Source organism: Symphalangus syndactylus, chromosome 24 (genome assembly GCF_028878055.3).
Source record: "Symphalangus syndactylus isolate Jambi chromosome 24, NHGRI_mSymSyn1-v2.1_pri, whole genome shotgun sequence".
NCBI lineage: Eukaryota > Metazoa > Chordata > Mammalia > Primates > Hylobatidae > Symphalangus > Symphalangus syndactylus.
This window is the reverse complement of record NC_072446.2, coordinates 8,342,644-8,369,503: the sequence shown is the minus strand read 5'-3', so window position 1 is coordinate 8,369,503 and position 26,860 is coordinate 8,342,644. Positions and strand designations below refer to the sequence as shown.

Below are 26,860 nucleotides of genomic sequence, written 5' to 3'. Positions count from 1 at the left end.
CACCTGACCCAATGTTAAGTTTAAAGTTAGTTTTTTCCCTCCTGGCCTCACTCTTGCAACTTTTCTATCTGCCACTGGGGTCAGGGTCCATCCTGGGGCTCCCACCCTTCCTGGAGAAGGAGAACACACCCACGTCCTGGCCTGGTAGTGTTCAGTTCTTCCAGGTCCATCAGAGCTGGTCATGGTTGCAGGGCTGGCCTGGAGGTCCTCTGTGCTGGGCTCTGTTCTTAGTCCACACTGAAGTTCTCGTAGCACCCAGCACCTTGGAGGCTGTCATTGTCAGCTCCTTCTTAATTCCACTGATTGCACACTTTCCAGACTGAAGTCATTGCTTGGTCCAGACAGGAGCAAAGAAAGCCATGGCTGCTTGCCAGGACCTCCTCTTCTCTGAGCTGCCAGGTTCAGAAGCCCCTCTGTGCCTGTGTGGTCACCAGCGTCTACCACCAGTCTTCCTGCCTCTGTGCCTTCTATGCCAGTTTCTTCATGCCGTCTTTTGTGCATGTAAAATCCTGAAGTCTTCCAAGAGCATTAGTGGCAGCGAACGGAATGCTTGCAGTAGCTTTCTCGTGGCTGTTGTTAACCCTTCCAACAGTTCCTGGAGGGTCCACCTCAACACAGCTTTAAGAAGAGGGCAGCTGAGGGCTGAGTCCCCGGCTGAATGAAGAAGGGTCAGGCCTGGCCCTGAGGCCACTCCTCAGAAATGCACCTGATACAACTAGCGTCTGCTGTAGATTTCCCAACTTCCTCCTTGCTGGGGAGTTCTAGGTTATGCTGCCTTGGAGTGTCTTGCTGTTGTCCTGGGCTGTGCTACTCTTTGGCCCTGCCCGATACTCACTCCAGTTGTAGCTGAGCTGTTTGAAATCTGCTCTCCTAAGTTCTGGGGAAAATCCTAGGCTCTTCTCTAGCTGATGCTGCCAGCAGGACAGGCCACTGCTGTGGGTCCTATTGCTTCCTCCCTGCAGGCAATTCTTCACGGGCCTGCTCTGGGAGCCCTTGACCCTGGGAGGTGGAACTCTGCCCAGCTTTAGTGGTGGAATATGCAGGGGGAGTGTCTTCCTGAGTCTCCTTCCTCACCAGACGCTGTGAGGCCCCTGCCTGGTCTGTGGATTGGGGTTGGGGAGGGTGGCACGGGATCCCCAGGTCCCATCTCACTGGCTGTGCATCCCTGTACTGCACCCCAGGCCCATGTGCTTCGTGAAGCAGCTCGAGGTCCCTCCATATGGGAGCTACCGTCCCAGCGTGGCCCCCGCCACACCCAGGGCCAACTTGGCCAAGGAGCTGGAGAAGTTCTCCAAGGTCACCTTTGACTACGCAAGTTTCGATGCTCAGGTTTTTGGCAAACGCATGCTTGCCCCAAAGATTCAGACCAGCGAAACCTCACCTAAAGCCTTTCAATGTAAGTTGGGGAGAATTGTTCTTGTTTCTCTTCTGTGTTGCTCCCGGGAGGGGCAGGATCAAGGGGCAGTGGAGGAGGGACCCTCTCGAGGAGCTACTAGGGAGGGAATCTCTGCCCTCATGGGAGGACCACGATGCAGGTCTTAGCTGTCCCGGGGGCACTTTGGTGGCTTTCTTGGGGCCTGCATCTCACTCCTGCTGCCACCTTCATGTTCACCATTAACATTTATGTGTCTCCTAATTATTTGTGAAACAAAACCCAGATCCGTTATGGGCATGTGTGTCCAAAGACTTCAGAGCAACGCCACCAACACGGTTCACCCTGGGAGACGCCGCTGTCCCCACTGTCCTCGTGCTACCTGTTTAATCCCAGTGCAGCCGGGTGTCCATTTCCCAGCACTGCCTCTGGGGAGGGTCGGACTGCGGGCTGGGTGGGGCCAGACAACTGTGGGGCTGGGCCCGGTGCCCTGGCAGGAAGCCATTGCTCTCCTGGTGGGGACCATCTTACTGGATACAATGTGTTATCTGTGACATTAGTAACAAATTTTCTGGGTAATTGTACTGACAAAAATCATTCCTACAAATCTTTAAGAACAATCCTTTCTGTCTTGTCTTGTCACTTACTGCCCTAATTTGTGGAATACGCCCATTAGCCCTGGAAATGCATGCGAAATGGAAAAGCATTCAGTGTACACATGAGATTGGGAGTGGCGTCTCGTGGCAGATGTTGTCAGCCCCAAAGATGACGTGACGAGTTTCCTACATGAGAATAATAAAAGTACTGTGGGGTGTGGGCCTCTCTTCCTAACTTTGACAGAACCTGCTCATTAGGGTGGAGGACTCCCTGCCTCCAGGCACACATGCCTACTTGGATGAGGGAATGCAATGGTGCCCGTGGAGAGGGGGACCGCACGATAAGCTTTCCAATATATCTAGACCTTTCTGGATATACTAGTGACATCGTGATTGCTGAGAACATCGTGCGTGAGAGTGATTTTGCAGCTACAGTACAATTACTAGAAAAGATAACATTCCGTGCCTTCATTTGTCATGTTCATTTGAGCAATAATGTTACTTTTTTAAGGCAGTGACGGTTACTGGGGACACCAAGTCAGCCTAAATATGGGTACACCCTTTTGAGATGATGTGACACAATTTTCCTATTTGGGCGATATGGCAAACACTCATCCTGTTCACAGAATGCTTGAGTTTCTGATAGACAAGTTATTTTTGTTTGAAATATCAGGGCTGCTGGAATGTCTTGGAGGCTTTTACTCCTTTTGCCCAAATTTTCACTGAGCCAGAAACGAGATTGTCTCCTCAGTCCCCTACAGGGGGGTGGCTGGGAGCGAGGTGTGTGAGGACTTGGGACTGGGATGGGTGGTCAGGCCCCTGGCCTACTTCGACCTAGCTGTGCCCTGGGCCCTCCCATCCCTCCCAAAGTGCCCCCTCCCCACTGACTTGTCCGAGTTGCTGCCTCTTTTCAAGTTGTGTATCAGTCTCGTGTTGTTCCCTTTTTGCAGCCAAACCTTTCCCAAAGGCCTCTTCCCCCAGGCACAGCCCCTCCAGTAGTTATGTGGGGATCACTTCACCCTCCTCTGCAGGCTTTGACTATTCGCACGACGCCGAGGCTGCACACATGGCTGCCACTGCCATCCTGAACCTCTCCACGCGCTGCTGGGAGATGCCCGAGAACCTCAGCACGAAGCCACAGGACCTCCCCAGCAAGGTTAGTGCATTCGCCACAGAGCCTTCCTTGGGAGAGGTGAGTTGGTGGAATCTGCAGTCAGGCCCACCTGCTCTCTGCACAAAATGTCCCTAGGAATGGCTCGTGCCTAGCTGGCAATTCTCATTCTTAACTTTTTCTCCCTCCTGGCCGTGGCCCCAAGGACCGCAGAGCTTGGGTGGGTCCACCAAGAGAACCTGGTGTGCTGAGCGGAGGGGGACCAAGGGCTGTGAACACAAGTTCCCACATGTCTCCCTCTGAGCCTGAGGGTGGTGCACACACACTCCCACGTGTTTCCTTCTGACTCCAGGGCGGTGCACGTGCCCTGTTCACACGTGTTTCCCGCAGAGTCTTGTGGTTGCTGACACACTCTCCTCACTCAGAGGACCTAGTCTTACCCGTGTTTATGACATGTCCTGAGGGACTGGTTTTTGTGCTGTTGGGAGGCAAGAGGAATTGTAGGGACCCCTTCATGGGAAATCAGGAAATGGCAGTGGATGTTTTCCTCTCACCGCCTGTCTATCCCTGTTGTTCTGCTTCCTTCTATGGGAACCAGTGTTCTGGACTCTGTACGTGTGATTCAAATGGACCAGAAGGCACACACGGGAAGGGGCTGGAATCGCTAACAGATCTCACCTTTGCAATTGCAGTCTGTGGATATTGAGGTAGATGAGAATGGAACCCTGGACTTGAGCATGCACAAACACCGCAAACGAGAAAATGCTTTCCCCAGCAGCAGCAGCTGCAGCAGCAGCCCCGGTGTGAAGTCTCCGGACGCCTCCCAGCGCCAGAGCGGCACCAGCGCCCCCAGCAGCTCCATGACCTCCCCCCAGTCCAGCCAGGCCTCCCGCCCGGACGAGTGGGACCAGCCCCTGGACTACACCAAGCCAAGCCGCCCGAGAGAGGAGGAACCTGAGGAGGTGGGTGCAGGCGCCTGGGCAAGTGGTTGGGCGGCTGCAGCCAGCTTGCCCTGCCTGAGGCTGATGTGATCCTGGCTTTTCAAGGAAGTTCCTCCTCACAGGCTTCTGGAAGGGCCTCGGGGAGCCGTCCATTTTCCGAAGAGCCCTTCGTCTTCTCAGCGGCTGGGACTCAGGGTGGGATTTTCAGCAGCAGGGTCATGCTGTGCCCTTGTCTGTCAAGAAGGAGGTGGCCTTCTCACCCTGTGGAGCGTGGCGGCCAGTACCAACGTGGGCACTGTGGAGGCATGGGGAGGAGAAAGGCACCTTTCAGATCCCAGGAGTTGATTGGGGAAAAGCTCAGGTTTCTTGGGTTTTGAGCCTTCCACCACCCTGCAGAGCTGACCTGCTGTCCAGATAGGGGCGGAGCCAGTGGGAGAGCTTAGGACCTGGGCTTAGGATCGCGCATGGTGGGCTAGGTCCCTGAGACCAGGACCAACCTGGCGTGGGTGTTGGAACTGTGGTCTGGGAAGCAGGGGATCCTTCCCTTTTTAGTTGTTCCTTAAAACGTGTGAACGAAGAACCCTCCGAGTCCAGCTAATTCTGGGCTTTTTCCCAAGGAGGTGTGTGTCCTGAAGAGCAATGTCCAGCTGTGAGGGCAGCCCAGGGTCCAGGTGGCACCAGCGGCATGTGTGAGGCTAGCAGGCCCCTCTCCCTCTCCTTCCCCTCCCCTAAAGCCCCTCAGGAGGTGGAAGGGGTCCCTGTGGAAGGAGCAGGGCCAGACCCTCAAGGAGGAATGAGGGGGGCAGGGTAGGTCCCTATGAAGGGTGGGGGCTGGATCGGGCCCCCTCCATAATCCGGCCTCAGTGGGAGCCAGATTTCCTCACTGGCCCTCACACCACCCTCAGGTCACCCCATTTTATAGAGGAGCAGCCTGGGACCCCACAACAAGGTCCAATTACCCGAAGACTGTGATTATGCTGGGCCGTGGGCTTCACCGGCATTTCCTCATTTGACCCCCAAAAACCTTTGAGGGGCTGCTGTTATCTCACGTTGGAAAGAGTGGCACCTGGGCCCCAAGAGCCTGAGCCACTTGCCTGGGACACATGCGAGTGCCTGTCAGGACTGGAATTGGAGCTCTGGTTTACAGCATCCTGCAGAATGTTGGCCTTCTGACCCTTCCTGGACCCCTGGCCCCTCCGTGGGAGGGACTGCGCCCTGCTTACCTGTGTCCACAGCACTGAGCCTCCATAGCCAGCCTTCAGTTTGAAGCCTTTATCAAGTACCTGCTGTGATCAAGGCATCGCACTGGTGGGAGTGTCGGGCCAGGTGGTTTCAAGGTTACTGCAGTTATCGTAATTTGTGTGTTATTACCCTGGTTGCGCCATCTCCGTGGCATTTCAGTAACACTTATTTAGAGCCCACTGCCTATTGAGTGCCGTCCCTGGCTCTGAAGGGAACTGTATCCTGATGTTTACCCTGCGGAGTGACGTGGCAGAGGGGACCCACACACCTGAGGCCAGGGAGGGTGTCAGGAGCCTGCCACACTGGGCAGCCCCAGGCCTCCTCATTTCTAGGGCAACTCAGGAGCTCTGGCTGAAGCAGGGGAGGGATCCAGCCCCTCAGGGGCGTCGTCTTCTGTGTTTTGCTGGGGGGAGTTAAGTCTTCCTCCCTTATCCAGAAGATAGGAGACTTGGGCCGGGCGCGGTGGCTCACGCTTATAATCCCAGCACTTTGGGAGGCCGAGGCGGGCGGATCACGAGGTCAGGAGATAGAGACCACGGTGAAACCCCGTCTCTACTAAAAAATACAAAAAAAAATTAGCCGGGCGTGGTGGCGGCGCCTGTAGTCCCAGCTACTCGGAGAGGCTGAGGCAGGAGAATGGCGTGAACCTGGGAGGCGGAGCTTGCAGTGAGTCGGGATTGCGCCACTGCACTCCAGCCTGGGCCTGGGTGACAGAGCGAGACTCTGTCTCAAAAAAAAAAAAAAAAAAAAAAATAGAACATAGGAGACTCTGGGAGATGCTTCTGTGGACACTGTCCCGAAGGGTCCCTCTCCCTCGCCCACTGGGTTGGGCGCCCAGGCCTCCCCGCCAGCCGGTTAAAACATCTCCCTGCTGGTTTTTTGCAGTCAGAGCCAGCAGCCCATTCTTTTGCTTCTTCTGAAGCAGATGACCAGGAAGTGTCGGAAGAGAATTTTGAGGAGCGGAAGTATCCGGGGGAAGTCACCCTGACCAACTTTAAGCTGAAGTTTCTCTCCAAGGACATAAAGAAGGAGCTGCTCACGTAAGTCCCTGTTCGGCTGGCACAGCTCCTAGGAGACCCTCTGTGGCCTGGGGAGGAATAGGCCCTGGTCCCAACCCATGACGACCAGGTCTGCTCAGGCTTCCCCCGACCTGTCCTGACCACCTCGAGCCAGGCAGCCTGCGACAGGAGCCAGAGTATTCAGAGGTTTCCCAACACCTTTGCGTTGTGCTGGGCTTTACTGCAATCTTCTAAAAGTGATTAAGAACAAAGAAATCCCTTGGCCAAGCTCACCAAGCAGGACAGAGCAGGGCAGGGGGAGAGTGGAGGAGAGCTCCCAGAGAGCTCTGCAGGAAGCCCTGGGGCAGCCAGAGGCCTGGCCCTCTCCCTGAGGCCACAGCTGGCACCTTCTGCCTTGGGCTCCATGGCCAAGGCCTGGAATGTACTGCCTTAGGACTCACCACCCTCAACTCTGTCATCCTGGCTGGCCCAGAGGCTGCGTGTCTGAGCTGGTCCGCACGGAGTTGGAACAGACAGAGTTGCTGATGGATATGAGTCAGATGTCAGTGACCTTCTGGCCAACCCTCATTGCCAGCCACCTGTCCTAGGGGACTGTGAGAGGCTGTGCCTGGCACCTGCTCCACAGGTGATACAGCTCTCACATGTGCTCAGAGTACATTCCTGGGGTCCCTCTTCTCCCCACCCTGAACCCCTCTTGTACCCTCACACTTGCAGCTTGCCCTCCTGGGAGTGGCTGGATCCAGGGAAGGCCTTGCTTCAGGGCCTGGAAAAGGGAAGGAGTTCCCTGCCTAAATATTCATGGGCACATACGCGTGCACACACAGCACATGTGTGTCAGAGGCACCTAACTTTAAGGTCAACTTTAATTTGGTTACTTTTTCTTCTTGAGTTAAGTTGTGTGGGAGAAACTTCCAGCCTGAGAGGCACTGGCTGTCCTCCAAGGACTGAGGGGAGGAGGGGCCACCGCTTGGCTCGTGGGTGAGCCAGGAGTGGGCACCAGTCTCCCTCGCAGAGCAGGCTCAGCCTGGGGGGCAGGTACACACCACTCTCTGGTCTGACACTCTTTTTCCTTTGTCCAGCTGTCCCACCCCTGGCTGTGACGGCAGCGGCCACATCACTGGGAACTATGCCTCCCATCGCAGGTTTGTCTCCTGCTGGGGTCTGTCTGGCCTGGCCTGGGTGCTTCGTGGTGGGTATCCCTCCTCTCCTCCTCCTCTGCTCCCCCTCTTTGGCTTACCCCAATATCCCGTCTCTTCTCTTTCAGCCTCTCTGGTTGCCCTCTTGCTGACAAGAGCCTCAGAAACCTCATGGCTGCCCACTCTGCTGACCTCAAGTATGTTTGCGCTCCCTGACCTCCTGTCTGTTGGGCGGCACCCTCGCTTTGCTCTCCTTCCATGAGGCTCCTGCCAAAATCAGCCTTCTCCAAGGTGCCAAGCCTCAGCTGGCCCCAGCTCTCCTGAGATGGGCAGAGGGGCAGGGCCGTGGAGGGGCCGATTCTGCTTGGCTGGGGCTGCTCTGCCTCTGTGCCCTGCTCTGAGCTCTGCTGTTTGCCTCTCCACTGGGGGCTAGGGGCTGCTGCAGGCTCCTGCGCTGTTCTTGCCCCGTCCCCCACCCTCCAGCCTCCCTGGAGACCCCCGACAGGGCTGTCTGGGCCTGCTTTCTCACTGCCCTAGAGATGTGGGAAAAGCGCAGAACCCACCAGGGAACGTAAGCCCTGCCGTGGCTCGGCAGGCCACAGGCTGTGCGGCTCTTGCTAAATGAACTGAACGCTGATAATGAAGAGAAAGCTCTTTGCCCTCCCCTCTCTCGTCACGCTCCAGCTGCTTCTGCCATGGCCCTGATGCCCTCTCCCTCCATGCTCACGCTTTCTCTTTGCTGGGCTCACCCGTTTCTGCTTCTGTACCTCCCGCCCCTACCTAACGCATGGGCAGGGCAGGCCCTGCAGGCACCAGCTATAGCCTGCCTGACAGTCCTGCAAAACCAGGCGCAAGCACCCAGAGGTTTCCAGGGGTCGGTGTCCTCCCGGGGTGGACTCAGGGACTGTTGCTGCCTTTGGTTTTCGTGCCTCCAGTTGCGCTGTGACTCCACAGCCTGTGTGACCCTGAGCTGTGGGGAGCTCCTCCTGGGCACCGGGGTCAAGCTGAGGCCTTGCAGGAAGGGCATCCCATTCCTGTCTCCTCAGGTCACCCCTCTCCAGGGGTGTCCCTCCCTCCCCCCAACATAGGCCTCCGTGTTGGGGGCCCTGAATCCAGGTCAACACACCCTGGCTCATTCCATTCTGGGGCCAGACAGGATCCCGGGCACTGGTGCCTCTAAGATGAGGAAATGAAATTGCTGAAGGCTTCTAGGGACCTTAGCTGGCTCAGAGCTGGACAGAAAGCTCTAGGTCTCCTAGAGCCCCCACCAGCAGCCTTGTCTCTGTTCCTCTCTGGAGGCTGGTCTGGCCCCAGCAGCCAGGAGGAGTGTGCCCTCAGGCCCTTCAGTGCCCACAGGGTGGGGTGCACCGTCTCAGTTTCCTTCCTGGAAGTTAACAGCTTCAACATAAGCGTTTTCTGAGGCTTAGATCCCACAGCAGCTTCACACATTGACTTATTCGTTCATTCTGCCCCCACTTTGTCCAGTCCTAGAAACCCAGGAAACACTCAGTACTGCAGCTTCTGGGACTGCCCTCTCTCCCTTTTTCTGTCTTCTCTTGCCATCTTTCTTGCGTTCCTTTTTCCTTTTCCAATTCTGCTTTCTTTTCTATGATTAGTTTCCATGGTTTTTCCCATTTGGGCCTGAGTAATTTAAGAGCGAGAAATGTGGCTGCATGCACTCAGTGGCCCCAAATGTCACCATGTCCTTTCTGTCCTGTGAAGTGGAAGCTCGGGCGGATGAAAGGAGCTTGGCACGGTTCGGGCCTGGAGACATGGCCGTCTGGGAGAGTTAGTGCTTTTTGAAGACTAAGAGCCTGTGAAGAACCTTAATTGCCAAACTTCTTTAGAAATAACGACCAAAAGCCTCCCCTGTTGAAAGTGAACCTCTCATCAGCATCAGCAGGGTTTGGGCAGGCAGCCAAGGCCTCCAGGCTCCTTCAGAAACTCCTCTCTCCCCTCCGTGGGAGGCCACTTCCTCTCCTCCCTCCGACCACTGCATGAGCTTGGGACGTTGGTGGTCTCACCCCGCCACGTGTCCCGGTGTACCAGCCTCCTTGCTCTCTGCCACCTCCTGTGTGAGTCGGCATCAGGCACTGGCTTCTCCTGATCAGCCTTGTGGCAGCCATGGGTGAAGGTGGCCTTGGGACAAACGAGGTTCCTTTCATGACCTCCCTGTCCACACCTGGCTGCAGCGACAGTCGGATGATGTGTGTTCTGTGTTTTAAGTGAATCCCAAGGGCGTTCACTCTTCCCTCCCATGTGTCTGATGTGGTCAAGGGCTGCCTCAGGCCACTCAGCTCATCTTGTGTTGGGAGTTGAGCTGCAACCACACACACCTGCCAGGGCATGACAGGCTTTGTGCAGGGTGAAGAATGCCTGTCCAAAGCACAGGGTTAGAGAGGTGAGACCTGGTGTGTATTGCCAAGGCAGAGGGTGCCCCTCAGACACGGTGTTCCCTTCTGCCCAGATGGGGCACTCAGAAGCAGGCGGTGGGAGGGGTGGGGGTGGCTGCAGATTCCCGCAGCTGACCGTGGGGGTCCACAGGGCCATAAGGGGCATGCAGAGGGGACACCTGCTCCTCTGACTATGTGAGTACTTTCCTCTCTTGGACACAACTCTTGAGAAAAGCCATCGAATCGGGCCTTAGTGAGGACTGCAGGATGGCCCCACCTGCGTGTGAGGTACCTGCCGGCCCCTTGGGAGTTACACCCCCACCTGACACTCACTCCCAGATGCCATCGGGGAGTGTCTCCTCTGCTGTTGATGCCACTCACAGCCCAATGCTGTGCTTATCCCCGTCGAGGCCTGGAGCTGCTGTGGGTCTGTCACTCTGGCCACGTGAATGGCCACTTGCCCACCGCACTGAACCTGAGCTCTACCTGCTGCTTTCCTGCCACGGAGACAAGGAGCTGGAGCCCCAAGTGGCCACTTGAACAGCTGCCAACCCAGGAAGGAGAGGCAGGCCATCTTCAGTTCTCCTGGCTGGCCGGCAGGGTATCCAATGTGTGGCCCACAGCGCAAGGATGAAGGAACCTGAGACTCCCCAGGAGGGCACCCCAAGAAAACCCCTAGGGGCCGAAGAGAAGGTTGCAAGAGGTGGGGCCAGCCCTGCTGTGCTGCCATAGCCCTTTGGGTGCCAGGCTGTGCCCGGCTTCATCTTCCTCCAAGCGAGGAGATGTCCTGTCCCGGTGGCCAGATGTCACATGTGCTGGTGGAAGACTCCGGCGAGGAAGGGCCAGCAGCATGGAAAGTGAGACGTCCTCCCTGGGGTCTGAGCGCCACTGCAAAGTGCCTGTGAGCAGCAGGTGATCTGGACCCAAGCACTGAACTCTTGCCTGGCTCCTGCTGGGTCAGGGGTCGGGAGGGGTGAGGCGCAGAGAGCAGGCCTGACGGGGGATGGATCTACCCGCAGAATCAGGTCACCTCCTCCCACTCTCTAACATCAGCAGGAACTCACATATTTTTTCTCAGTGGACATTCAGAAGAAAATAACATCCGTGCTTATAATATTAAAGTGGAATTTTGTACCACCTTATGTGATACATTCATCAAATAGTTTTGGTGTATAAAGTTGGACTCCTGTGTTTCCCCTCCTTACTCTCTGCCACAAGCCACTGGCTGTGTGAACTCTGCAGTCACGCTACCCAACAGCCAGGCCTGGCACGGGCTGCGCCATCTGCTCTGCAGCAGGTGTGCAAAAAAGCCTGTGTTCATGTACCAGCCCATGGTGGCAACCCTTTGTGAGGGCAAGCTCCCAGCCCGCCCAGGAAGATGAACTGGTCTTAGGCTCTGCTTCAAGTTATGACTCAGATATGCTCTGAATGCCTTTAGTCCAGCCTGGACCCTACAGAAGCCCGAGCTGGGAGCCCTTCGTGTCCTCGGCTGCAGTGGACCCTGTAGGCCTGTCCCAGTGCCCAGGGAGGGGTCTGGGTGTAAAGCGATGCTGGAGCAGCAGGTGGCTGCTCTCCTCTCATACTTCCTGGTCTCCCTCGGGGAGACGGAGGAGCAAAGTACTGAACCCCTGAGATGATCGAATCAGACCCCTGTTGCTGGCAGTAGGCAGCTGGGGTGAACATCAGTGATGTTCCTCTGTGGACAAGGGAATGTGGGGGGGCCCACTCAAGGGCTGAGCCCGGAAGGCTTTCCTCTGGGGGTCCCAGGGCCCTGGGCCGGGGCTAAACATCTTCATGGGCTCTGGTTCCAGTTCTGTTTCCCTCTGCAGGTGCCCCACCCCTGGCTGTGACGGCTCCGGCCACATCACAGGGAACTACGCTTCGCACCGGAGGTGAGCCTGCCACACCCTCAGGTCCTGGGCCCCAGGGGTGGGCAGGGAATCTCTTCCTTATTTGAAGATTGGAAGACACTAATGTTGCTGACAGCCAGAGTCCATTTCCATCTCTTTAATCTGAATTGTTGCCGTTTCCAGAACCTCACTATGTTGCCCTCTGCAGTAAGATAAAAAGGCAAAGGGTCAGGGTTAGGGGCTCATGGTAATGCTTCTCCTTCCCGATCCTGCTGCCTATGTCTGTGGATTCTGCTTCTTACAATTGATCCGTCGACTGCTCTCACTCTCTCCCACCCCAGCCTGGGGTCACAGAGCTTGAGGGGAGAGGATGAGATGAACGGGTGTGAGAAGCTGCAGTTCTAGCACTAAGGTGGCCTTTTTTCCTCTTTCAAAATCAGCTTGTCCGGCTGCCCTCGTGCAAAGAAAAGTGGAGTCAAGGTGGCACCCACCAAGGATGACAAGGAGGACCCTGAGCTGATGAAGTATGTTGGGCCATGCTGGCTCTTTCATTGCATTGCAGAATTGAGATTTTCCTGTGTTTTATAATGTAAAAAAACTCCTACTAGATTCCCTTTTCATTAATACAACGGGTCACCTAACTGATCAATGCCAACTTTCGTTTTTATGGAAGCTCTCATACACTGCACATTGATACCTATGAAGATATGAGCCCTGGATGTCGTGTGGAGGGCATGGGTGCCAGATCCTCCTGGCTTCTCAGGTCTGGAGTATTTGGCGGGGCTGGGAGAGGCAGAGCACCCTTCTACCTATGTCTTAGGGCCACCTGGGAGTGGGCCCCAGGGCCTTGCAACCTGCAGACTTTTGTCTGGCAGGAAAGTTGAGATGCAGGAGTCAAGGAGGAGAGGGTGGTTAGAATGACGTTGAAGCTCCAAATCCCATGTATCTGTCCACGCACACACCTGTGCAGAGAGCTGGTAGATGGAGAGAGCCGGGAGGATCTCAACTGGGACCCAGACACTGTTGGGTGAAGGAAAGAGGACATCCTGGGCCTTAAGTGACCCAAGTCCTTGAGGCGAAAAGATTCTCCTCTATTGCTCTTCTCACTGGGGCAGGGTGGGGGCTCACGTGTCTTTGTGGGGTTTATAGGTGAACCCTGACTCTGTGTGTTATCCTACTTGGTGGGGGTTTGTGTCCTTGCAAGCTTATTCTCCCAATAGGGAACGGGTCCCCTGTACTGCCCACTCTTAGGTGGGGGGAATGCTTTGCTACAGACTCAAACCAGGTGACCCACTGGCCATGTTGCCCAGGACCGAGGTACTTTCAGAGCTGACATCTGGCAAAATGGGCAGGGGGTTCCCCAGCAGGTGCGCAGTGGACATGATGGCTCTGGACACCTTGTTGCCCAGGGCCTTGGGGCTGGCTTGGTCGGGACAGGGCCCTACTCTGCCCACAGGAAGCAGGTTGCCCTGATTGTGTTACCTGCTGGGCCAAGAGCAGCCAGACAGCACCCCCAGGGACGGGCAGCTTGGCCTGAGATTGGGTTGCTCCTCCTGGTAGTTTGCTCCAGCTGTGCCCAAACATCTGCTCGGCCACACTGGAGGAACCTAATTGACCAACATCACATCCTTCAGAAGGGGATGGCCCCACCAGCTGTTTGGTGTAATAGGCTGTGGCTTGTTTATTTAATTTTTACAATAAAACTGTAATGAATGCTAAATTAACAATGCAAAGTTTGTGGTTGTTAGTACTATGAAGGCCGCACACTAAATGATGAGGTGGATAAAAAGCATTTTGCCCCTGAGAATCCAGGAATTTGCCTATGATCATATAAGTGCAGCACCTTTATGGATTTGGCAGGGACCCTGCTGGCAGGGATATTATAAGTGAATTGTGCTGCATTTGCAAATGATTAAAATCAAGATCAGCATTTTTCAAATTAACCAGGAAAAATGGTTTTCCTTTCTAATGTGCTGTCAACTTAGCTTTAAAAAAAACAAGAGTTCTGCAGCCAAGCGGAGACTGTGACTTTCAGAAACATTTGCAGGGTAGATGAGGTTCCTAACGGTTCCGTGGCAGAGGGACACTGACTACTGAACACCTCCGTTTTACAGGGTTCCTTCCCAGCCATAAACTTTAACTGCACTTATAGTTGCTTAGCATCTTTAAACAGATGTGTATCAAAGCAGAAACCTGAATGGGTGCGTCAGGTCATGCTGAGGGATGGGATTTTGTTGGCGTGCGTGAGCTGTGATTTGGAGAGTCTGGCGGAGCAAGAGTCCTTTTTATGACATCTCCTGCTGGCACTATTTAAAATTAAGTCACATCAGGCACTTGGTGGTAAATCCCTTTGCCACAGCTTTATAACTGGTCATAAAAGTCTTGTGGAGGTTCCAGTGTGGGAGTCAAGAGGTGAATGCTCCCCCTGCCCTGCCCATTGTCCCTGGAGGGGAGCCCACGCTGCCCCTGGCCACACAGACACCCGACAAATGAAACGCACCTCTGGCTCCTGGTCCTGGCCATGTTTCTCATGTCACTGGCACACACGGCTTCTGCCCCCCAACACGTGATAGGAAACACTAGCTCACCCAAGAAGCACAGAGGCCTCACCAGCTCAGTGCCCGCTCCCCTCGCCCCAGCACCTTTCAACGTGATGCCCCTGACGGCTTGAAAGTCTCCACACCAGGTGTTGTGAGAAAGCGAACATACCTGAAATCCGAAATCCGCTCCATGTATGCGATTCAAGGGAACAAAAACAGTTTCCCTTGATGAAGGAGAGTAGCGTTTTGCAAGAAAGGGAGTAAAAATAATTCAGATTTGGGCCAGGCGCTATGGCTCATGCCTGTAATCCCAGCACTTTAGGAGGCTGAGGCAGGCGGATCACCTGAGGTCAGGAGTTCGAGACCAGCCCGGCCAACATGGTGAAACCTCATCTCTACTAAAAATACAAAAATTAGCCGGGCGTGGTGGCGGGCGCCTGTAATCCCAGCTACTCGGGAGGCTGAGGCAGGAGAATTGCTTGAAGCCAGGAGGCGGAGGTTGCAGTGAGCCAAGATCGCGCCACTGCACTCCGGCTTGGGCAACAAGAGCGAGACTCCATCTCAAAAATAATAATAATAATAATAAAAATTCAGATTCGACTGTGTGGAGTAACTGAAGAGCCAGCCACCTCCCATTTGGCCAGTGCCTCTTCCCAGCCAGGCTGTGCCTGGTGCAGGTGTTCCCCGGGGTCCCATGGCTGGGAGGCACCCCCATCCGAGGGGGGCTGGACATTGAATGTGAACTTCCCAAAGCCCCCGTAGGGGCCCCTGGCAGTGTCTCTGCTCTGGACAGGGATGAGGTGACCTTGGACTGGCTCAGGGAATGTCCTATAAGTTTCTGAGGGCTAGGTGGGTGGGATGAGTAACAAAGGGAAAAGAACCAAGAGAGGGGCCTGTGGAGGGAGAGAAAGCAGGGCCCTGGCCGAGGTGGCTGGGAAGGGTCCGAAATGGCAGCTTCAGAGACGAGGCCAGAGCGTGGGGGCAAGGAGCCGGACGCTGCCCTCCCTGTCCAGGCCTTGTTGACCTTCCACTGAGCCCCATCTCACCCCTACGGCAGGAGCCTCTGCCACGGCCTCCGCCCCCTGCTACCGTCCTCCCGAGCGCTTCCTGTGCTGACCCCGACTTCCCTGTATCCCCGTGAATCTCCTCGTAAATGGAGCAATGGTGACCTCTCTTGGGGTCTTGTGCTGCCAGGTAATCAGCACACAGGGAGTGTGTGACAAATGGTAATTTGGATGAGTTTCATTTACGGAGAGATAAGAATGAGCCTTGCAGACTGAAGATCTTGTCCTGGGTTTGGCGTGGGTTCCTGGATGAAGTGGTCCCTCAGATCCCCAAGTCCTGGTCCAGGTCCTTCCCTGAGGCAGTGGGGACAGACCCTCAGAGAGGTCAGGGGCCTGGGCCCTCTGCACTGTCCTGTTTGTCTCCGACCCACACTGTGCCCAAGGCATTTGCCAATCTGAATTTATGTTATTTTCATAAGGGCCTCTATCCCTCTCCTGGAACACCCAGAACAAAGGAAAGGAAAACAGCATTTAAGGCCAGCCTCAGGCAGGAGTGATTATGGGATACCCTGGCGAGTCTGCCTCACGTGAGGTCTGAGTTCTTCCTTCTAGAACATAGATCTCAGTTGTGGCAAAGCTGCAACATCTATGGGCACTGCCCCCTGATTGCACTGGCCTCAGTCTGGGAGGCTGTGGGGTGACAGGCCCCTGCTGTCCCTGAGCTCCCCTGTTTGGGGACCTTGTCATTCTCTTGTGATCCATCGGCCCCCAGGCCTATGCTTGATGCAAGCTCCTAGGGAGTGGCCTCTGGGTGGTCTCAGCTGACAACATGTCTCCACATTGCTGAGTGACACACAGTGACTCCAGCAGCAAGGCTTGGAGTGAACCTGAGAGCAGCCCCCAGGCTCAGGGTCACGGCTGCTGGAGGGCACAGAAAGAAGGTGGCTGCAGAGACCCCAGCCATGCGGAAGAGGGAGCGTGGTCCTGCAGTCTTCACATTCAGCCTGGAAGGGCCAGTTCTTCCCTGAGGCTCCAGGACCTCAGCTGCCCTCCCTGCCTCACTCAGAAGCCCTTTAATGTGTGATGTTGGGTTCCCTCGTGTCTAGCTTGAGAGAGTCTCCAGGCTTCTCCTCCCAACCCTTCGCCCCTGTACTCACCCTGGCCTTTCTGCACCCAGGTGCCCAGTTCCAGGCTGTGTGGGGCTTGGTCACATCAGCGGGAAATACGCCTCTCACAGGAGCGCATCCGGCTGCCCATTGGCTGCCCGCAGGCAGAAGGAGGGTTCCCTCAATGGCTCGTCATTCTCCTGGAAGTCCCTGAAGAACGAGGGACCGACCTGCCCCACCCCGGGCTGTGACGGCTCTGGCCACGCCAATGGGAGTTTCCTCACCCACCGGAGGTAACTGTGCCTGCAGGTCCTGCCCCTCTGTGCAGTCAGTGGGGACCCTCGCCTGGGGCCTGGGGCTGAAGCTCCTGAGGGAGGGCCAGACCAGGGCTCTGTGTGACCAGTTTCTCAAGGGAAAGGCCAGGCCGCATGGGTAGCGGATGGCAGAGGCTAGCGGGTCTGTTGGTGCCAGGTGATGCTGTGGGTTATGTCTTCGCCATGCGTCTCCTGTCATAAGCCACCCTTCCACATCCTGATGGAGTCCTTCCTGGCTGGGTGTTATGCTGGACACAGAGGCCACACATGAGCAGAGCCCTGGGTCTGACACTTACGTTCTCTTAACAGGCTGACAACTTCTCAGGAAAAGTTTGTCTCCTACAGCTTATGCCCTGTCCCTCCCATTCATACCTCTTCTTTGAACTCTGGGCAGAGACCCCTGCCTGCTTTGCAAGGGAGCTGGTGACCCCTCGCTGTCAGGCAGTGGGCCTGGGCAGCATTCACCAACTCTCACCTGCCCTCCAACACCTGCTCCAGAGCTGAAGGACCTTGCCTCACCAGCCCCCACTTCCTGTCTGTGTCCTGTGGTGACAATGAGTGCCTGGTCCCATCAGAAACCCTGTGTCTGGGCCTAGGGCCAACACTGACTCTTCATTCCCTCCCCGTCCCTCCCCTCCCCTTCTTCCCTCTTCCTTCCCCTCCCTTTTCCCTCCTTTCCTCTTCTCCCTCCCTTCCTCCTTCCCTTTCCCTGCTCTGTCCCCGTTCCTCCCCTCTCCCCTTTCCTCCCCTCTCCCTACCCCTATCCCTCCCCGTTTCCTTCTTGCCCCTCCCTTCCCCTTCCCCTCCCCTCTCCCTCCCCTTTCTCTCCTCTCCCCTTTCCTTCCTCTCTCCCCTCCCCCTCCCCTCTCCCCTCCCCTCTCCCTCCCCTCCCTCTCCCCTCCCCCCTTCCCCCATCCCCCTCCCCTTTTGCCTCCTCTCCCCTCCCCTTCCCCTTCCCCTCCCCTCCTCTTCCCCTCCCCTCTTCTACCCCTCCCCTCCCTTCCCTCCGCCCACCCCCCCGCCTCCCCCCTCACTCCCTCCCCACCCCCCCTTCTTCCTCTCCCCTCCCCTCCCCCCTCCCCTTCCTCACCTTCTCTTCTTTTTCTTCCCTTCCCCTCCCCTCCCTTTTCCCTTCCTTCCTCCATCTACAAGATTAATTCACTCACTCATTCAACAAAAGCATTTGCACCATGTTCCAAGCCCTGGAGAGAGAGCAGAGAAAAAAAGGGCAACTACCCCTTGTCCTTGTAGAGTGCATTTTGGGCAAAGTAGGTGGGACAGCCTGTAAACAAATAAATACGTAAATTACTTAGTATGGCGAATGGTGGTGCGTATGCCGGGCAAAACAGAAGCAGGGAAGAGGACAAGGAAGTCCTCTTTGAGAAGGAGGTAGCAGCTTGGCCTGAGGTGTCTGGGGCACAAGCCCTCGGTGAAGTGGCTGGAGCTGGGAACAGCCTGGCCCGCTGGACAAGGTTGGAGGTGCTGAGGGGCTGGAACCAGGGAGCAGGAGCAAAAGGAGATGAGGTAGAAAGTTCTGAGCCAGGGCTTATCTGGCTGCCAGCTGGCAAGGACTCAGCTTTCACTGTGAGTGAGGGTCCCTGGCAGAAGGCAGAGGAAAGACTAGATCTGGCATGGGCAGCTGGCATGGACACAGCTGCGGAAGCCAGGAAGGCCACTAAAGGAGGCTACTGCAGCCGGGTTCAGTTGGGCAGAGACTCACGCTGGACTTCCTAAGGGCATCTCACCTTGCCTCAGTCAACCTTTACTTATAGTGTGGACACAGTCACTTCATAAATGAAATCATGCCTGAGAATGCACAATTTTAATGCATTTTTCTGCTCGAGTGTCTATATCTGAGGAGTGATCTGTGACTGTCATTACCACCACATCCTAGAGGGTGTCTCAGAGGCAGAGGCAGCTAGGATGGGCTCCTCTGGGAGGTCAGGGCTGCAAAGTACCGGCAAGCGGGTCATGTGGACCTCAGACCCCAGAGGGAGCCCTGCAGAGAGCAACAGTGCCCTGGCCCCCGAGTATCAGACAGGGTCAGCTATGGCTGTGCCAGACGAGGTGAGCTCTGGAGTGTCCCCTTCCCAGCCTCTGCCCTGCCTAGATGTAGCTTCTTTTTCCCCATAGAACACAGTTTGGCCATAGGGAGGCCCTCCGGGTCATCTAGGTGAGGTGGAACGTGCCTTCTGTTAACCCATAATGTGTGACCCTGGGCTGGTCATGGTGTCTGACTCCAGACTAGTGATGGTGACCCCTAGACTATCCCATAGTGTGTGATCCTGGGCTGCTCATGGTGTGCGACCCTGGAATGGTCATAGTGTGTGATCCTGGGCTGGCCGTGGTGGGTGACCCTGGGCTGGCCGTGGTATGTGACCCTGGGATGGTCATGGTGGGTGACCCTGGGCTGGTGAATGATATGTGGCCTCTGTTTCCAGTTTGTCAGGCTGTCCCAGAGCAACCTTTGCTGGAAAGAAGGGAAAACTGTCAGGGGATGAGGTCCTCAGTCCAAAGTTCAAGACTAGCGATGGTAAGGATGGCTTCCTGGATTTCCCTGCTCATGGCTAGGTGCCCGGGTGAGTGAGAGCTGTGTACCTTTTTGTGCTGGTGGGAAGAAGGTAGAGAGGTAAAGCCCCTCCTGGAGTGAGTCATGGCAGAGGCAGATCCCTTCACCTAAGCTGACAGCCTTTCGGACGTTGGCTCTGAAGCTGTTGACACCTGTGTCTGGGGGCCCTGGCCCTCAGGAGCTCATGCCTGCTGTAACCTGTGGCTTTGGTGACCACTGGGATCAGAGTCCAGTGGAGCCCATGTGCTGTGAGTTTGTGGAGAGGTGTGGCTCATTCCCACTTAGGTGAGGAAATTCAGCATCGCCTGAACAAACTTCCATCTTTAATGCAGCATTTCATACCTCCCAAAGAGATTTAAGCCTTTCCACCTGCCAGCCAGCTCAGAAGGCAAACCATAAACACTCATCTCACAATTTTCAAGACAGACTTCTCCAGCACATAATGTGGGATATGAGCCCCAGAGAGAGATGAGCTCAGAAAACCAGGAGGGGGGACCTCTGCTGCACAGGGGGTTTCAGTTCTAGAAAGCAGGCTTCCCCACAGCACTTTGGCCCAGGCCTGCCTGAGGCCCAGGGCCACAACTGAAGTTTCTCTCTGGGTCAGTGTTGGAGAATGATGAGGAGATCAAGCAGCTGAACCAGGAGATCCGAGACCTGAACGAGTCCAACTCGGAGATGGAGGCTGCCATGGTGCAGCTGCAGTCCCAGGTAGGTGGTGCCGCCCCCCACTCCTGGGCTCTTTGCCCACCCAACCCAAACATTCATCCTGGGGACAGTGAGGCATCCGTCAGCACTCATTAAGGTTGCTGTCAGGGCTGAGCTGACAGACAGCGCAGTGCCTGGCACACAGGCACACTTAGGACTTGCTGGCTGCTCACACTGCGGTGTCTGTGAAGTCACACTGTGAGTGCCGGCGGGCCGCTGGAGCTGGTTGTCCCGCTAGGGCTGTGGTCTCGTTAGTGTTAATAACACTATTAATAATACTAGTCCCATTAAGATTAGCAGCACTGTTTCTCTTACTCTCATTAGAATGCGTAGTCCTGTCAAGACTAGCGGTCCCATTAGGGTTACCAGTCTTGTGAGTACCAGTGGTCCATGAGTGTGGTCCGTGAGCGTGGTGCCGTAGAGCCAGGTCTCTGGAGCCAGGTTTCCTCCCCAGCACCCAGCACAACCACATACCAGCTGAGAGACCTGAGAAACCTTTCAGCCTCTTCCTCAGTCAGTTCCTCCGTAAAATGGAGGTAAGAATAGGATTCTACTCCAGCCGGTTATTGTACAATGAACGCATTTCTATGAGGAAAACATTTAGCATAAGCACCTGATCCAGAGTATGTGCCGTCGGTGACGGCTGCTGTTGCTGAGGGATAGGATTACAAATTATTTTAAATGTTTGTGTCATATTTCCTGATTTCCCTAAAATGAGCATTTGTAATCAGAAAAAAAAGCAGTAAAGATCTTATTTTGAAAATAAGAGCATGCCCCACCTGTGGCTGCTGAGTGGAGTCTGCAGCCACGCTGGGGGAGTGGGCACACATAACTGTGCCCCTAACGGCTAGAGGGACAAAGGGACAAGGAAGTGACCAGGTCCCACAGAGAATTTGGGCAGAGCCCCTCTGGGCAGGGACAGCTGGGGAGATGGTGGCCTCCACCAAGGCGGCAGAAAATGAGTAACATCCTCCTGCCCCACATGCCTCGTTACTCTGCTCTTCTCTCTACTGGCAAACAGGCTCACGTTGACCGCTTGTTACTCAAGAGCCTGTATAAAAATAGCATCACCCCACGGGGATCAGGAGGGATTTTCGCTGTCGTGCGCATGTCGATGTTGCATCCCCCCAGGTTCATAGGCAGTGACGACAGAGAAGGAGTGATGGCCCTCCTGGCGGAGCCATCCCCGTCCCCTCCCGGCGGAGCCATCCCCGTCCCCTCCCGGCGGAGCCATCCCCGTCCCCTCCCGGCGGAGCCATCCCCGTCCCCTCCTGGCGGAGCCATCCCCGTCCCCTCCCGGCGGAGCCATCCCCGTCCCCTCCTGGTGTCTCTGAGTGTGGAGATGCACTGTTGTGTGGGTGTCCCATTTTGTGCTCTCTGCTCCTCCCCTTCTCAAAGTTCTTAGGGCCTTCATCAGTGTCAGTGTCCTTGGGGTAGCACCTCTGATTTCTCTTTATTTGCCAAAGCCAATCTTTTTAAAGACAGATCATTACCTTTTACTAGCATCCCTTTGGAAAGACTCAAAAACCCCTGTCCCTTTGAGGGAGTTTGGTGACTGCTGCCCTCTGCGGAAGGGCAAAGGCAAAGGGAAGGCAGGTCCCTATCCCCCATGCAACCCTTTCAAAGCCACATGCTTGTCACCAGGTGGCAGAAGAAGCATGCTTGACCCCATCCACAGCCTCCCAGGAAGGAGCTCCCCACTCCTGCCTCGTGTGTCACCCACACTGTCTTTCTGTGAGTTTAGCCTCTGCCCCCATGGCTCCCTGCAGATGTGCAGTCAGGCTGGGGGCTATTCCTGGACACCAAAGGCCTCAGGGCCAACACCTCAGGGCAGGTTCACCGCCATGGTGGGGAAGTGAGAAGACTTGTCTGTAGTTGGCCTGGGGAAGACGTGCTTGGGAGGCCCTGAGGAGGCTCTTTGTTGGTCTTTCTGGTGAGGGGAAGACCCAAAGGCAGGCTGACACCCCACAGGGTGTGCAGTGATTTCCATCTTACAGATAGAAGCAGGAAACATGGTGAAGCTAAGACCACAGCAGGTGGAGTCTGAGATTGAGACAGGGCGCTGTGAAGTCTGTGCTCCCACCCCATCCCCTCAGGACAGAGGGGCTCAGAAAACCAGGAGTGGGGACCTCTCCTGCACAGGGGGTTTCAATTCCATCTAGAAAGCATGGCACAGAGGGACGTGCCACACGAGCCCCCTTCCTGGCTTCCCTGGAGTCAGGCCATGTCTCCAGAGGCCCCTGCCTTTCTCTCCTCTGCCAGCCCCTCACCTGTGGCAGAACCCCGTACAGGAAGGCAGAGTCCCGCCTCTTCCCCCACCCCAGGGTTCTGCATTCTCCCAGAGGGCTGTGAGAGGCAGCCCAGAGAGGACCCCCAGGAGGATGTGGGCCAAGGGCAGGCAGCACTTCGAGTCTCTCTCTGGCACAGATCTCCTCCATGGAGAAGAACCTGAAGAACATCGAGGAGGAGAACAAGCTCATTGAGGAGCAGAACGAAGCCCTGTTTCTGGAGCTGTCCGGCCTGAGCCAGGCCCTCATCCAAAGTCTCGCCAACATCCGCCTTCCGCACATGGTAGGCAGCACGCGGGCCTGCCGGCACCACAGCTGCCCCGGGGGCTCTTCGCAAAGCGGGAGGGCAGGGCATCTCCCACCCCCTCTGCCTCTGGGTCCTGCCCTAGGGGCCCTGTGCCCTTGTGGAGATTGTCTCCACCCCGAATGGCCCGGCAGGCTGTTGGCTATGGTGGCTTTAGCCACCACAAGGAGTAGCTCATGAATCCAAAGCAAAAGGTGATTTCATCAGCAGAGAGGCTACTGCGGGGATGGCTGCAGAGAGAAACACTCATGTTGTTTCAGCACGAGGGCAGTGCAGCCAGTGCTGCCTCTGGTTGGTATGGGCTTGTCTCGAGTCACCTGGGGACATAGGTTGGATGCTCCCACATCAGGGTCTGTGGTGTGGGGCCCACTGCATGGATGGGGCTTGCTAACCTGGTTCTGTTCTCTAGGAGCCAATATGCGAACAGAATTTCGATGCCTATGTGAGCACCCTCACCGACATGTACTCCAACCAGGACCCAGAGAACAAGGACCTGCTGGAGAGCATCAAGCAGGCTGTGAGGGGCATCCAGGTCTAGGCCGTGTGGTACCCAGAAGTCTCCCAGCCCACCACACCGTCTGCCTGCCCCGCCCTGCCCCGCGCCGTGGGGATGCCCAACTCACAGTGACTTCCTGTTTGTGGCCAGGTGTGGCCTCGGGCGGGTTTATCCAAAGGGACGGCTGGAAATCGGCCTCTCCCACGAGGCCCCCTCCAGGCTCGGGGCCGTGGTGGCCCTGTCCGTGTGCATAGGGGCACTGAAGAATTACAAAGCGATTTATTTTTGTTTTTGAAAGAAATCTGAAGAGCAGCTCAAAGTCTCCAGTGGAAGCTCATGGACAAGGTTCTCAGGGAAGTTTTGGAGTTTGCAACCACAGTATTCCTTTGTCTGTCGAGGCTGGGAGGGTGGCCGTGAGCGTGGTGGGCGGGTGGTGTGAGTGGCATCTTGGCCTGGAGGACACGCCTGGGGCAGCGTGTCTGTGCTCAGTGATGGCCGCGGAGGAAAGTGCGTTTTCTGTTTTCATTTAATTCAGTTTTGTGTTAAGGGTGGAACAAAGCTCTGTCCCAGAGGGAAAGTTAGGAGTAGGCCTCCCAGAGGACACTCCAGACAGTTGACAAGCATCGCAGCCCCTGTCAGGTCAAGGAATTTTAGCCTGGGAGACTCCTGAAAATCAGCCTAATATCTGGGGGCAGCTGGCGCTGAGGCTGTGCAGATGTGTATGGCCTTGGGTCACAGCTCCCTACTGGGGCTGCAGCCTTTAGACCCTGGGTCTGGGATCCACGTCCAGGGACCACTCTGGCTTCTGTGCATCCACCCAGGCCCCCGACCCATCACTGCCACATTATCCGGGTCATGGCCGAGCTTGACCTCTGCATCCATGGTGACGGAGGTGGCAATGACATCATCAAGGTCAGAGGGTAAATTCCTAACAGGAGACCACAAGGTTTCACTTCTTTTAGATCCATCCAATATGCGAAGAAAGGGTACATTTTAATTTAAAGTGTTAAAAACACAATGTCCCTACTGTGTAAATAGATCCAAGTCAATGATGACTGCAATTCCAAGTTAGTATTTAAAAATAGAGAAATTGCACTTCCTGGAAAAAATTAAAAAGTAGTTAGTTTAATTATTCTGTAAATTATTTAATTTTGTCAAGATGTAAGTATTTATATTCACAGCCTCTTATGTTAACGTTTGCTATTTATTTAACATTTTTATTTATTAATTTTATACTATTTCAACTAGACCCCACACCAGGGCACCGTAAGAGGGGAAAAAAGTGAATTCAAAGCAAAAATAACTATTTGACTATAATATAGGCCACAAAAAATCTTGATATAACTCCTAGTTATAATTTTGATGCAACCAAGTTATTTTTTATATATTTTGTTATTTATTCTTTTAATAATGGAATTTTTTTAAAAAGTATTTTGTAACTGAGGAATTGTGATAATTTGGGGATTTTGTTTTCCCTTGGTCTAATGGAGAGAAAGACATTTTGGTTTTCTTTTTCCATTTTGGGTTCCTTTTGTTTCAGGCACGGATAACAGCAAATGGAATTCTGTATTTATTATTATTTAAGTGTAGCGCAGATGTGTGTGCTTGGGCGTGTTTCTCGTGTCGCGTTTGCGTGTCGGCTCTTGCGGTGGAGTCCTGTTGCTGTGAGGGAGTGCTGGCTGCAGGCAGCCTCGAGTCGCCGCCAGGCTCACAGGCTGTGCCACCCGTCCCTCTGACAGCTCCAATACTGTGACCCTCCTTCCTCAGGAAACGCGTTGAACCCACAGCACTCCGTGGTGTGTTTGCAGGGTGATTTCCTAATAAAAGTCCACTCTGACTGTGAATCGGTGCTGTGGTCTGTGGGGAGGACACTGTCTCCATTCTTGGTGAGCTCTATCATGCACCCTCCTGGGAGCACGTGCCCAGGAGGGGAATCTTCCATCTCTGGTCTCCCCTTGATACCACACGTGGGGCCCCCCTGGTGTCAGCTTAACCAGTATCTCCTTTGAAACTGCCCTCCCTCACCGCCTCCATGTGTGTTTCTAGAAGGTCTAAGTCACTGCATCTTGCCCCTTCCCATGTGACCAGTCATATGCAAATTGAAGTTTTTCCCAGGAGTCTTCTCTTAGGGTCAGGGAGAAAAAGTTTTCCTGCTGAGGTTGTTAGACTTGGGGGTGTGGAACTGGGGTTGCCTTGGGCTATCTCTCCTGGCCACAGGACGAAGCCATCAGTAGTAGGAGAGAGTTCAGACATTCTGGAGGGGGGCAAAGCTGACAATGGAGGTAGATGTGGAAGAAAAGAGAGTTCTCTGATGATCTTTTCAGAGCTCATGGACCCAGCCATGTCTGAAGGCACTCCACCCTTGAACTGCCCAGTTATATAAGGCAATGGATTCTTTTCTTTTTTTCAAGCTGGTATACAAGGCCAAAAAGCCAATATATAACCAGCTTTAAAAAAAAAAAGTGACTTCTCCCCTTTTTCATTTTCGTACTTTTGTGTCAGGTGGGGCCCTAGCGCTCCCAGAGTAAGACTTGGACTTGGGGCTTCTAGTCACATTCAGCCTAAACTGTCAACATGCTTTTGACCTCCCTAGAATCTGGCCCTGGTGGTAGCCCTGGAGCGTCCATCTGATATGCAAACAAAGGATCCATCTTCACTGACAAATTCTTAGAAGTTCTGGACTGAGTTTCCACCCTCTGCTGTAGTCAGACAGGGTCCGCAACACCTGTGGAGGACATTTGACCTGCCCTCAGGGCTCCAACTGCTGGTTGTGGGGGCCCGAGCAGGTCCCGGTGCTCACTGGTGGGTTATGCAGAACCTGTTCAACTGTGAGGAAGGGCTCCTGGGGGTCCCCTTTGGTGAGGCCCCGTTTGTGACAGGGAGACCAGTGGCCTGGAGTTGTACCCCTTCACATCAGCACAGCAGATGCTGGGGTGGGTGTGAGCAAGACCGATTCTGAAGTGTCCCCTCAGCAAGCTGAGGTAAAGTCATTCTGGGGGGTATGAGAGTTGGCTGGAGAGGTGGGGACTACGATATTCCTGCTAGGGGACACAGGCTGTTCCCATGATGTTAGAAAGCTGCACAATCCCATAGTTTGATAATGGCACGAGCTGGTCACCGCCAAGATTTTCTCAGTTTTTGCTTAGAGGCACTGGCTGGGCCACCAGCCCACTGGGAGCTGAGAGAAAGAGCGTCTAGAGTCACAGGCATGTGCTCTCTTAGGATTTATTTTTGGTGTGGGACTCCACAGCTAGGCCTTCTCTACTAGCCTGCAGACCCTCCTGTTTACTGTATCCAGAGAACGAAGCTCAAGCTTTCATCCAGAGGGAGGGGAGTGTTTGCCAGGCTCTCAGAGTCGGGGTGGAGTTCTGGGGAAGGGGGCTACTGGCTCCCGAAACACTTTCTACCAGTTGTCTTCTCCCATCTTCAACAGAATCTGGTGCTACCAGTTCTTGGGGGTTATGAGGTGTGGACGGTGTTGGCTCTGAACTTTCTACACTCTGGCTAGAATTCAGTGTTTTGTGTCCCCTAGGCCATGTATTTTGCATCTGTGAATTTTCTGGCTTCTAAATTGCATTGTTGTCCCCTCTTTCATCTCCTCACTCCTGCCGATTTATGCCTTAAAATCTGTCATTTTAGCCAGGTGTAAGAGAGAACAAAGGTAAATACACATGTACACCTGCTTTCCTTACCTGAATGGGCATGCTTCAAGTTGATGAGCACATGACTGTCTCCCTGAACAGACGGGAAGTCAGCTTAGTGCTGGGTCAACATCACCCCATGAGTAAGCGAAGCCTCAAGTTCAGGTGAGATTTTTCCTATTAACCGCTGTCTCCCTGAAGCCGGTAGCCTCTCAGAGGCTGCTAAAGACATG

At 54.9% G+C, this 26,860-nt stretch overlaps 1 protein-coding gene across 9 annotated transcripts in view; it reads left to right on the top strand.

Moving 5' to 3' along the window:
- MYT1 (myelin transcription factor 1) overlaps window positions 1–24,830 on the top strand; it is a 127,850-nt gene extending 103,020 nt beyond the window's left edge. For 6 of the 9 annotated variants that reach the window (XM_055266485.2, XM_063634074.1, XM_055266486.2 and 3 more), the window contains 13 exons: window positions 1,182–1,396; window positions 2,919–3,124; window positions 3,772–4,041; window positions 6,148–6,302; window positions 7,361–7,423; window positions 7,546–7,614; window positions 11,640–11,702; window positions 12,101–12,184; window positions 16,382–16,603; window positions 19,066–19,157; window positions 19,798–19,901; window positions 22,326–22,469; window positions 22,900–24,830. In XM_055266485.2, coding sequence (XP_055122460.2) covers window positions 1,182–1,396; window positions 2,919–3,124; window positions 3,772–4,041; window positions 6,148–6,302; window positions 7,361–7,423; window positions 7,546–7,614; window positions 11,640–11,702; window positions 12,101–12,184; window positions 16,382–16,603; window positions 19,066–19,157; window positions 19,798–19,901; window positions 22,326–22,469; window positions 22,900–23,028 — 1,816 coding nt within the window. In that variant the 3' untranslated portion in view covers window positions 23,029–24,830. Of the gene's footprint in view, window positions 1–1,181; window positions 1,397–2,918; window positions 3,125–3,771; window positions 4,042–6,147; window positions 6,303–7,360; window positions 7,424–7,545; window positions 7,615–11,639; window positions 11,703–12,100; window positions 12,185–16,381; window positions 16,604–19,065; window positions 19,204–19,797; window positions 19,902–22,325; window positions 22,470–22,899 lie in introns of those variants that run through there. The other 3 variants (XM_055266484.2, XM_055266487.2, XM_063634077.1) reach the window with 3 other exon arrangements.
- Window positions 24,831–26,860: the final 2,030 nt, after the last annotated feature.